We start from the raw sequence: 13,085 nt of genomic DNA on the forward strand, positions 1-13,085 counted from the left end.
ATCGCAATTAATTGAGCCTCTATTTCTAGTGAAGTTGTATGGTAGTGGTTGGAAATATTTTTATGCATTTCTTCAGCATTCTTATGAGGGGAATAAAAATAGAGCATTTATGTTTAAAATTACTGTGCTTTTTTTAAACGATGTACAGTCCTTGTGATTCTTCATGATACATGTTTACCATATGCTTGAGAAGTGGGATAACTGATTTTACAAACTGAGTAATAGATCATGTTCATAAACATCTCAAGGTAGATAAACACACAATGTCTCATTTGTCTGAATGTATCACAGTACTTCAGAATGACAGGTATTTCGTGGTATTGGTACTTTAGGAGTGTTGCTGCGTAGTCTCTGTATATCTTCCTTGCATTAGAATTATGGAAAGTATGCTTTATTTCATCAGTTTCAAGTTTTACTCAAAACTTCTTACTCCTTTTGCTTTTCAGATATATATACAAAGCCCTGAAAATATAGTAATAAATTTTAAGTTACTTTTTATATTAGGTTTCAAGTTAACTAGCCTAGTGTTTTTAGCAATGGAAGTAATAAGCCTTTGCCCTTTATGCATGTACAGTGTATGTGATATAAACATTATTGCAGGAGTAGTAGTTAAACTGGAATGCTGTTACTGACTGTTTCCATAATTGTAGTTCCTAGGATTTTTGATGGTGTTTGGGATTACACCATGCAACCTAAGACTGCTGGCAAGTCTTCAGAACAGAAACTAATTCCCATTCCTGATGCAAACTGTTCTCGGGGCTACACTATTTGGCTTTTTACAGATTTTGTTTTCTACCTAATTTGCAAAATTGAAGCCTATAAAAGCAAGGTGAAGCTAACTGTGGAAATATTATCATCCTTGCTTAATGTCTTGAGAGCAGATGCACTGAGGAATTAAGTGACTAATTCAAGGTTATGCAGAACTCTGTGGCAGAGCTGGGATCTGAGCCCAGTTCTTTCAAGTCCAAGGTTAATACCTCAGCCATCAGACCATTCTTTCTCTAAGAATATAGCCTTTATTATAACTGCAGATTTCACTTGTGCTACTTTTACTGCAAAACCAAGTCCCTTTGACTTAAATTTTCCATCATTACTCTCAAATAAGAAGGGATTTAAAAACAATTTCTGCAAAGTCTGACTACTAAGTTGTGTTTATTGGTAAAATGACTGATTCTTTAACATGTCTTTAAGCTTAACTAGTAAGACTTCTTGTACTGTCTGTGAGATTTCCTTTCCTCTACTCCCTATTATTACAGATCATTTTGTTACTCACTGTAGATACTGCTTGAAACTTGATAGATCGTGTTTTTCCGAGCAATATTTGAACTACAAAGCATAGCTTTGAGATATTTGTTATTTTGCAGTGTTTATATGTAAGATTAAAGCTGAAGTCTGAACAAATTAATAATGTGACTGTTCAGTGTTATAAAATTGAAAGCCTCTGTAGAGGGACGGTGGACATCAGACTTGATTTGTATTGTAGCTCTCATTTTAATAAATTAAAAGCCTTATATACAGACAAAAAGTGAAGCATAAGGATATGTTATCTGTCTAGAAGATGCTTTATTTTAGAGCAAAATGGTAACTTCTTCAAACGGAAACTGTGAAGCTAAACTTGGAATAGTATGGGATTTTTTTTTTGGCAATTTGGTGACAGGTAGGGCTGGGAGCTGCAAGACCAGTAAGTAATTAAGAGTCTAAACATACCTGCTACAATTGATTGGGAGAGAAATCGAAATCTTAAATTAGTCTCAAATATTGTATACCTAATGTGTGTACTCTTAAGGAAAAAGCTAATTTAACTACCAAAGTATACTCAAGGAGACTTGATTTTCAGACACGGTTTCAAAGATCTGGGCTGTTTGTTATCCTATTACAATATCCTACTGAGGCAGAAATAAATTTAACTGCATTTTTGGATATTTATTCATTCATATTCAGATTGTTCTATAATGTAAGCTAATACCTGGTCCTCTTAAACTGCTTCAGAAGATATTAAATTGAAATATCTTCAAATCTTTGTAAATATTTTAGCAAATGGATGAATAATATCTTTTAAATGTTTACACATCTTTTCTACACAAGGAATGATAGAAATTTCAGCATCAAACTATCCCTGTAAGACAATATTAATTTATTTCTTGAATGAGGAAACAAAGATGGAAATTAAAGTAATTCTATCAGAAGACCACTGCAGTGCTGGGAAGACTGCTGCAGTGCTTAGGTGTGTTTTTTTCCCAATTGCCATTTAGCAAATGCTTCTTTTTCATTTCTTAGTGAAATGTGAAAAATAGAGGACCTCTTTATCCTTTCTTATTGTCCATATATGCCCAGCTAAAAGAACAAAACCCTTCAGCCCACCTCCATTTTTTTTTAAACCAGACCAGAAGGGGACTGCCAGCTTTTCATGGGCAACCTGCAGAAGTTCAACACCAAGAGTCATGGAACTGGACATCTCTTCTAAATATATTGATCCTTTCATATGTAGTTAGTAGTAAACTAGTATTATTTAGAAATCGGATTGGGGAAGAATTCCAAGTGAAGCCAAAGATGACCAGTTGATTATGACCTTGACTCATTTGTTGTTACAAAATTTGTGAAATGTTTCTGCTTGTTACGAAATTATTATCTGGGAACAAAGACTTTTTCTGGGCAGGATTATAGCCACTGAATGCTAATTAACAGAACAAAGAGTTGAGGATTACTGAAGCAATAATAGTAAAATATCCAGGAACAGTTGCATGGGGACATTATCTTCCTGTCAGCTGTGCTGCTGTGTGCTTTGGCACTCCTCCTCTTGTCTTCATCCCGCAGTAACCAGAGACTTTTATGAGGGCCTCTCAGAAACATGCCTCGTTCGGTCCCTGTGGCTTTTCTTTTCCAGAGGGTAATCTTACACACTGGGTCAGCAGAACCAGATGGGGAGAAAATAATAATCTACTGCTGGTATTCTTAGTGGGATGGATGTTAACGGCTCACGAAAAGCGATAGAGGATGGGTGATTTCTGTAACCACTAATTGTGAAATAAAGTTTGCGGTGAAGTGAGTCACTCGTCCGAAATACATACCTGGTAACTTCAGTATCCTCAGTCTGTTTTGGGAAAAGTTCATAGCATAGTGGAGGATGTTTTCCCAACTATCAGGGTCATCAAAGAGTTCTAAATCTGGTAACCGGTTGTTGTCTTTTACTGCAAAGCTTGAACATATAATAAAAGGTTAGTTTGCTAGAGGCTTGGCTTCATTCTTAGTGCTGAGTACCAGCAATTAGAAAGAGCACATTTAGATATCTTGCATTGTCTTCAATTTCTGCTCTGCTCTTTTCAGGAGTAGTGCCATTTTATTGGGGCTCCGTTGGCTTTTTGTGTGGAATATACCATTTCATACCTTGTGGCACCTGGGCTCTGATTCTTAGTTACTTAAGCGAGTGGGTTCATTGAATTACCTGTTCGTTGATGGGAATGCGCTTCCATCAGCCACATCTCTGCAGAGTCTGTCACCAAAACCTCTTAATTTGAACCAAGGATGTAAATGGGCTGGAGTGAATGGAGTATTTTCATGCTTACCCTTTGAGTTTTTATTGGATGCAGGATTGACAGAAAGCTATAAAGCTTACAGGAATCAAATTAACATCCTTTAATGTAAGCTGTTATTGCAAAATTACCTAATTTACTGCAATAAATGCCCCCTCTCTCTTTCTCTGTTATAAATGTATAATTTTATTTTTCTGGCTTGCAAGAAGCTAATGATGACATGATTGTCAGTGTTCTTGTGGTTTGACTCCTAATCTTCAGTTGGAACAGGAAAAAATTTAAGAATGAACCAAAAGCAAATTGATTATTAATAGTGGTGGGTTCTGTTCCTTCGCTTAAGGCTGGCAAACTTTCCCATTTCAACTAAGGCGTCTTTCAGCATAGTCCTTCTTAGTGTGTGTTAGAGACATCAAGAGACATAAGATGACACCATCGATACTTTTATGGCATAAAAAGTGCTCAGGATTTTCTACAGTTGCTGCTGATGAATTGATGAATTAGTGAAGTGTTGCATGCAGATTTCTACTGGTCCTGCAAAAGATCTTTTTCCCCTTCCCAAAGCCCTTTAGGTGACTTCTGGTGTAGTTTGTACATAAACTGATCAGAATGCTGCTGCAGGGGGACCAAAATGTTGTTTGTATGGGGCTGCATGAGCAGAAGCAACCTGTATGTTTCCAGAAGGACCAAGACCAACCGGAGCTGTGATAGCTCTTCTCCCTGTTCAGGGTTATAGCTATCAATGACATTGGGGCTGGAGTGGCATCAGTGCCTCCTACTGTGCATCTCTTAGTAGCACTTGTGCACCTGTAACAGTAATCTAGAAGACATTTATACCAGATGGAAACATGGTGGGGAGGTTGTAGTGATTAGACTAATCAAACTGGTCCTGTCCTTGTACTGTAATTGGAGGAGAGAAGAAAAGACTCTGTCAGCTGGGGATACAGATGCAGTTACTTGGATATTTAGTTCTGGATCTTATTCCTGAAATTAAAATCCATGAGGTATCATCATCTTGAGAGTAGAGTTGCATTGCTAAAAAGAAATGGGGAAACAGGGAACTTTATTTTGAATGAATTAAAGGCAGCCTTCTTTTTAATGCCCTTTTTTTAAGAGCCACTGAAGAACAATCCTTATTTTTTGACTAAAACAGAGCTCTCTGATTATTTTAGTGATACCCAAAGGGAGTGGTGAGTCCAAAGTTGTCCTTATTATGCTATAATATTTTCAATGACCAGAAGAACCCTTCCCAACCATAATATTGTCACAGTAATACAGGCTTTTCCAGAGTTAAGAATTTCAGTGCAAATACTGAAAGTTTATTTATTTATTTATTTATTTGTAGTTTTATTGTAGCAGATGATACATAGTGACAGTATGAGGTGGAATGTAGAGCAAGAAAAGATGCAGGTAGTGAACCCTATGGTTAAAATGGTACTAGTGAATTGTTTTCAGTCTGCATTGGGAAAAAAAATGTAGGTGCTGTTCTTTTGAAGTCTTAAAGATATCTTGTATCTTGCTATTGGCTATTATGCATTCAGGCACCTCAGGAACAAAGAAATGACAGAGAAATGGATGGCCTGGGTTTAACTAAGTAGGTGATGGTACAGATGAGTCCCGATAAGCTTAACACTTCATCTCTGTGCTGCCGCTGCGGTTTGCGAGGAGATTAGAACTGTCTGACTGTGAGGAGGGCAACCTCCACAAATTCACTCATACATGGCAGTTCTGTAATGAGGTGATACTTCATTCCTTAAACTACTGAACTAGAACTGCACAAACAGATGTATGCCTCTGGCAGTCCTGTGCGCACAGCACATGCTCTGCCGTACCTCCAAATGCAAACAGTGTCTGGTTGCCACTATTATATTTTATTGATGCACACTGTTTTTTATACATTTGTAATAATAAGGGGCAGGCTGTGTTTTTGTGAAAGGAATAAGCCTGCAAGTAAATTCGGGATATTTATGTTGCAGAAGAGAGTTTGACAAGAATCTAAATATTTTACTTTTTCAGTAGGTTATAATGACAAAATCTGGGGTTGGAAATTAAGAGTGTTCTGCCCTTGGCTAAGTGCATTATGTTCTTTCATGGTGAAACTGTTTTAGAGAGCTCAGGAGATGAAGATTTGAGCTTCCATTATGAATCTTTTGCACAGTTGCTGGTAAACAACCAAAGGTCAAGCTCAGTCTCAGAAGTTAGCTTTTCTGAGCCTGATATTAGTTTAGAAAAATCACATAAGGATGTATTGATAGATATGACCACTGGGACCCTAAATCACACACAGAACAAGTCATGCACTTAAAGCTATCTGCATGCCTCAGTAGGACTGCTTGTGATTTTAACTTGAGCATATGTTGGTTACTGCTGCCTTAGAGGCCTGAATGCAGTTCACCAAGGTCAGTGCTTTGTGGTGAGCAGAGAGGAATTTATCAATAGATTGACTAGCTGTTTCCTGAGATTCAGGTGGTTTTCCTGTTCTGAGGTTTAGCAAATTGTGGAAATTGTGTATTTTTATTAAGCAATGAAATAGTAGCAGTCTGCTGATGGCAGGTTGCTGAATATTATCATGGAGAAAGTGGAAATTTTAATTTCAATGTCTTTATGAAGACATTAATTGTAGCAAATTAAGTTTAAAGTTTAGCTTGTGCAAAAGTAGTACTTAATAGAATTCCAACACAGTGAGTGGTAAATTCTGTTCTTGAGAAAATAACAACATTTGTAAAGCCAGAGAACTGGGAGCTTTATCTTGGTTCCTCTTCTTGAGGCTTGTTGGTCTAGGGCCAGTCTTACTTCTACTTTATAAGAAGTGGATCCCACCACTAGGTGCTGATCACCTAAACCTCTAAACCTGTTTTTTTTTCTTAATGCAAAATAGTCATCATTTCATTAAACAGTGGAGTTGAATCAGATTAGTGAAGTCTCAAAATAAGTGAATTTAATTTTTCACTAAGGTTTTCCATTGTAGTGTAATAAAACATGAAGTTTAAAGTATTTCTATACATTTATTCTCCCGAAGAATGTTTGTTGTAGAAAGGTGATGTTAGACATTAGCTGCTTATAATAATGAACATCCTAACTAGAACAAGATATTTTGTTTAAGAAGCAGGCATTCAAATGGTTGTACTGCAAAACATCAGCCAGTATATGCATATGTTCCTACAACACAAGCTGTTTTCTGTAGACGTGTGCAAGTAAAGTGATATTTTTTAAGTACAGAAGATACCCGTATGTGTTCGTTTTCTAATTAGCAACTTCTGTGTGATTAAAATGTTCTTCTTCTAGGTTTCTCTCGTGTGTGAAGGGAGAAAAAGTACATTAATTACCATTAGCCTGAAGGAGAGCACACTGTATTCTTTATGACTTGATAGTATTGATTTAGCTGTTATTCATGGCTTTTATTCCCTGCAATGCAGATTGAAGCATCTTGATTCATAGATAGATTATCATTAATACTGGTTTGTAGACAAGCAACACAGAGCTCTTGCTGGGTACTTCTTAGTACAAAAGTTTCATATGTTTTCTGATAAATGTGTTAGTTTATGCATTCTATTATGCACTATTGAGTTAGTTTATTTCTATATGTTATGTCGACAACCTATCGTGATACTATATATAACACCTTATTTTTTTTTTTGCAAGATGAACTCACTAATTAAATGAATTCCTAAATTACAAAAACACATTCTAGTTCCTTAGGAACCAGAAAAAAAACCTGAATACGATCTCCATATTTCTGTATGTAAGAACTAACTGCATTTAGAAACCTCTGTAAATAAAACAATGTGCCTTAGACTTTAACTTCAGATGGGATTGATTCAAATTTAATTATGTTAAATTTGGTCAAAGATTTTTAATTTTTCAAAAATCTTTCAAAGGCATTTATTAAATATTGGATTGAACATGGTTTGGCTTAAACCTTAACCCTTTTTTTTCCCTGTGTGTTTACTAGTTCCTTATGGGGCATTGAAGAAAATCATTGTGAATATGCTCCTCTACACTAAATATAGAGAAAAGGCAGTGCTGTTTCTTGTGAAGCTTTACAGGTGACTGAAAATCACACAAGAAAGTACAGAGCATCAGTGTCACACAGTGCTTGTGATGCAAGATGACAAATGTATTTTCATGCTTCCAGGCAGTGCCAAGTACTATACTTCTGGTTTCCAAATCTTCAATTTTTGTGGCTAGCCTGCTGAATTCTCCTTGAGACATCTGCATTTTCATAGATGCTGAGAACATACTGTCATTGCTGGCTTAGATACCACTGAGAGGAGTGGAGATTTTTGCAGAGAAATTTTTTCATTTTCAGTGATTTTAGTGAAGAATTAGAAGCCCAAATTTAGGTGTCTAAGTTCAGATGGTCAGAAGTTATGGTATTCTTATTATGAGAGTTCACTTTGATACATGGTGTTTTGATACCTATCTAAAAAAAAAAAAGAACAAGAAGATTCTATATAAGTACTTTTATCAGGTGGATACAGAAAAGTGCAATGATGAGATATAGCAGAAGAAATCAATGCCATGTCCTTCATAGTGACCATCAATGAATTAAAACCTGCTTAAGAGTTCACAGAATCACAGAATCATCTAGGTTGGAAGAAACCTCCAAGATCACCGAGTCCAACCTCTGACCTAACACTAACAAGTCCTTCACTAAACCATATCACTAAGCTCTACATCTAAATGTCTTTTAAAGACCTCTGGGGATGGTGGCTGAACCACTTCCCTGGGCAGCCTATTCCAATGCATAACAACCCTTTCAGTAAAGAAGTACTTCCTAACATCCAACCTAAACCTCCCCTGGTGCAACTTTAGCCCGTTCCCCCTCATCCTGTCACCAGGCACGTGGGAGAACAGAGCAACCCCCACCTCGCTACAGCCTCCTTTAAGGTATGTATATATGGCATCTTTCTGAAGTTGTCTTATTTCAAGAGGGTATTTCTTTTCCTCCTTCTTCATTCAAGCTACACGTTGTGTGTTAATTATTTTTTCGGGCGATCGTTGATGTTGATTGCCCAATACTTGGATTGCAATAAATGCTTCAGACAAGAGTTTTATGTAGGCTCCTTTGTGGTATGTTACTCCTAGATGATCATTTACTGTGTGGGGTGGAACGCAACTAAATCCATGAACAGCATTAAAATTTCTGACAGTGAAGTACTGTCTGTCTTTGCCTGGTGCTGATGTGAAATGATCTGGCAAAATAGATACTGCAGAAATAATCTATTTTTTGTCCGTTTTGTCAAATGATAAATGTTCCTGTCTCTGTGGAGAATTTCTTAACAAATGCTGATTTTGCTAACAGAAGGAAACAAATCAGAAGTTGCTTAGTTGTATCTGCTCAGTCTTCTAGACAATTGGAAAACCACTTATCAAAAAAATGTCCAACTGTGACTAACTTTTCATGCATTTTTGTCATGCAAATCAATTATTTACAGCAAAGTTGAGGTTGTTTTCTCTCCTTTTAGTAATAGTAGAAATGTATCGTGTGCTAGAAAAGTTGATGAGAATTTTTCCGTATCTATTATTGAAATCAAATGATAGAATATTGAAAAAATGGAGGGTTACATTTTTTTTAAATGCTTTTTCCACCAACTTCATATATATATATCTATATATATATTTTACAGGGCAGAGGAAATGGCTGATTTAAAGCATTGCTTTGAAGTGCTATTCAGAGTAGCAGTATTACAAGGTAGTTTGCAACTGTGCAATATAAAAGACAGCCCAGAAACCAGGTTCCTCCACTGCTGTTGGTGACAGCATTTTGTTTAATTGCAGCCTTACTGTCACAGTCCTGTTTAGTCAAGATGACATTAAAATAAAACAATTTTATTTTAAAACTTATTACAAATTTTGAATGAACTTTGAATTGTTTTAGCTATTTTTCTTAATTAAAAAACAATTGACTTTGTAAAATGTAGTTACAGGAGAATGATGAGAGCCTGTAGGTCAGACCAACTTTGTGGTGGAAGGAAGAGAATCTGTTATTAATGACACCTTTTGAAGTTATATTTTATGTGTGTTCATATCTGCTGAGATTCATATTTCTTATTTTGATAGGTACTATAAAATCAACCACTTTTGAGACTGAATCAAATTTCCCAGCCTCCTGCACACTGAGTACTGAGAGATGCACAGACTAAGCTGGCACCTCTTCTCTCCACACGCAATCACTAGAGCACAAGAATACTAAAACCAGCTGCTGTTCTTTCCAGCCACATTATTTCTTCTCTTTTGCAACCTTCCACTGAGGGCTGAATAAGTAATAGAAGTATTATTATGGCAATGAAATTCTGAATATAAAATAGGTATTAAGTAAATGCCTTGATTGTCAAGGTCTTGCAGATCAAATAAATACCTCTAGTTTATTGCAAATGTTCTTGAAGGTTTCCAGCAGTTGGCAGGGCATGCACCATGCAAGACCTGTGGTCTTTTTTATTAGGACTTATATATTGGTGGGAAAAGATTATGCTTATATGTTTTGTGTTGGATCTTTGACTTTTAATTTAGGGGAAAAAATGAATGAATATTCTAAGTAGTAGTATAATTATAAAATCCTAAATTATCAGTTGATAAATCATACCCACATATTTTGAAAGAAAGTTAATTATTAATTTTCAAAAGCACCAGTTTTTCAAAATTGACAAGTGTGGCTTTTAAATATCGTCTCACAGTAAACTAATAGACTGTATGGTGTAATTCTGTGTTGCTGGAAAATGTTGGTTTCCACTGTAACGTGCAGTTTTAAGACAAATGCAGTGAATAGTATGGTTTTCTTCACTTAATGGCAAAGTTTAAATCAATAAATCCGATCACCTGAAAACAGACTCTTGAAGGGATGGATTTTGGAATACTTTCTAAGAACTGTAAGGTCAACTCTGAAGGAAACAGTTTTTAGCAGAATCCGATAGGCTGAACATGATCTGTGCAGCTTGAAATAAGTGAGTCAAATTTGTACTTGGTCTGTTGACATAATAAATATGATAATTGTTCGTGGCAGTGCATTTTTTATTTGTTTTAAATTCTCCAAAGCTTCAAATCCGGTGGGACATAAACAGACTTTGACATTGTTAATTAACTGGGAATGTTTTCCATTTACTGTTAATCAAGTGCATTTTATTACAGTTAGTATTTGTTACAATAACATTTACCCCTGTCTACTAACTATGTTCTTGTATTTTCTTCAACAATCAAAAAAAAAAAAAGGCAAATACAACAACAGCAACAAAAAAAACAAACCAACAATTCTCTGTTTTAGACGAATCATTGTGCTATCCTAAATTAATTCTCTCAGAGTGAATAGTAGAACTTGAGCAGGAGTTCAGTAATGGCAGAAATGAACTTGCAGAGTTGAAATCAAAATGTTTAAAAGTAGACCAAGAAGGGGGGGCAGGGAATAATTTCTCCCACTTTCCCCCACCATGAAAAATGCAGGTGGCTTGTTTGAGGCTTCTTAAAGATTGCTAGACTACTATTAACATCTCAGATAAAATAGTCTCATAATAAGAAATGGTATACAAGTACATTATTGAAATGAGAAAATTACAGTATATCCAGAATTCAATGTTCTAAATATTTACTGACACCTTTGTATTTTAATCTTCTTTTGAAATTGTCTGCAAATGATATTTTATCAAATATTATTTGCTTACTAGGATATTTGCACAAGTTTTTACAGAGAAGTATACTATTAAAACAAGTCCGAAGTGTCATTGCATTTTAAATATCAGTTTTGTTGGAAGAAATGGGTACAATAAGTGTAGGCATTCTCTCACAGTAGGTTCCTTTCTTCTGTCACCAGCCAGGACATGACTGGTCCTGACTTATTATTGTTTTGATCACTGAAATGTTCATCCAGGTGCTTGGAGTAGTTTTTGATGTCCTTGTCCTTGATGTCTTCCCTCTGTGGTGTTGTATACAATTAAGAGAGAGGCAAATGTTATCGATGAATTTTGTTAAGAATACCATCTCATTTTATTGAGTGTTGTGCTGTGGACTGGACGAAGAGCCTGCTTTAGAGGTTTGGAAGATTTTTTTTTTTCACATAGGCTAAAGGTGGCAGAAGCCAAGTGTGTTTTTCGTCTTTCGTGCAGTATCGTGGAGGTATGATTATGTGAATAGGTTAAGGGTTCAGAAATGAGTAATGAGCAATGATTAGTTCATGACAACTCAAACACATTTTGAGTAGAGATAAGCAAACAATAGCTAGACTGCAAGCCATCACTTAGAGCACAAGCTATAGTGGAATGACATGTGAAGGAGGAATTCTCCCTTTATTAAATGCTTTGAAGTTTGACTTGAAAGAATATTATGCTTTTTTGTGTATTATGTTCTTACAAGCATCATTTATAAACACCGATAAAGGAAAAAAAAAAGTTGATGTGCAGAAACTGGAGTATCAAAATTGTTTTGAATACATTTTCAGTGCTTAGTCTGAGAGTCACTCACACTGTGTAGAGAGACCATAAATTAACGCTCGTCCATATTATACAAATGATACTTCTGTGCTTGCATTCAGATAAAGACTTGTGTTTATGTGGTTTATGTCGGGTTTTCTTTGCATGGAAAGTTAAGAACATCTAGATATGCTTATAGTATAAGTATTCTTAATCTAAGTATTGTATAAAGCTCATGAAATAGATATCTGCAAGAACTTCAGCTGAGAAGGAAGAGGATTCTAGGTTGCTATGGCACAGTAGATTGGCAAGCATATTTGGTTTGAAATGATTTTGGGTAGAATATAAGGGTTTTTAACTTTCTATTTTCTTATGTTCGGTTGTGGGGAGCAGTAATGAACTGTTGTGAAGGAAAATCACTTGTATCCTATGGTGCATGAGATAAATATTTCTATTGTATTTTCTGAGTTCTGGTTCTAACCCAGTTGTTTCATCTCTATGACAGTGTCTTGGCGCATAGCAGCCTTCTGTCATGCAAATAAACATCAAATAAATGGAGAATGTCAGCAACAGCGTAACATGAAACTAATCATTAGTTGTCAAAATTTCATCTGATCCTCTGAATAATTTGTCCTTTTTTTTCCCCCCAGAAATACAAAGAATACGAGAAGGATGTTGCAATAGAAGAAATTGATGGCCTTCAGCTTGTGAAAAAGTTAGCAAAGAACATGGAAGAAATGTTTCACAAAAAATCTGAAGCTGTACGGGTAAGCAGCAGATGAGTCTACTATTTCATTCTCTCATGTAAAACTAAGTACAGAATTTAGGCTCTGCTCTGAAAGCTGTGCTAGCACTTGAAGCTGGAGTGGAAATGCTAAAGTGTTTAGAAATATTTTTAGGATCAGTTCTTTAGAGAATAGATGTAAATTATTTATGTTGTCAATAGATAAGAATGTGTTAGTTAGGTTTGGACTACCAGCTTCCCATTTAGATTTGTAAGGTATCACTTGCATTTGGTCAAACATAACTATATATTGTTGTGCATTTATATGTTAGAGTTTGCAGTATCAAACCAAAGCAAACCAGACTTCACTCCATTGCTCTCTTGCATAAAAATAGCACTGGGGGGGAGTCTTCTGAGATCAACAGCTATCCTTTA

At 35.8% G+C, this 13,085-nt stretch overlaps 1 protein-coding gene across 31 annotated transcripts in view; it reads left to right on the forward strand.

Annotated features, from left to right (window-relative positions):
* Positions 1-13,085, forward strand: part of CACNA2D3 (calcium voltage-gated channel auxiliary subunit alpha2delta 3) — a 530,340-nt gene that overhangs the window by 154,614 nt on the left and 362,641 nt on the right. For 30 of the 31 annotated variants that reach the window (XR_013955470.1, XM_080605848.1, XM_080605850.1 and 27 more), the window contains one exon: positions 12,577-12,693. The exons of the other annotated variant lie outside the window; for it this stretch is intronic. Coding sequence is in view for 16 of the 30 variants with exons in the window: in XM_080605848.1 (XP_080461974.1) it covers positions 12,577-12,693 (117 nt within the window). In the remaining 14 variants the exon portion in view is untranslated. The remainder of the gene's footprint in view (positions 1-12,576; positions 12,694-13,085) is intronic. 31 annotated transcript variants of the gene reach the window in all.

Source organism: Anser brachyrhynchus (genome assembly GCF_964034855.1).
Source record: "Anser brachyrhynchus genome assembly, chromosome: 10".
NCBI classification, from domain to species: Eukaryota; Metazoa; Chordata; class Aves; order Anseriformes; family Anatidae; genus Anser; species Anser brachyrhynchus.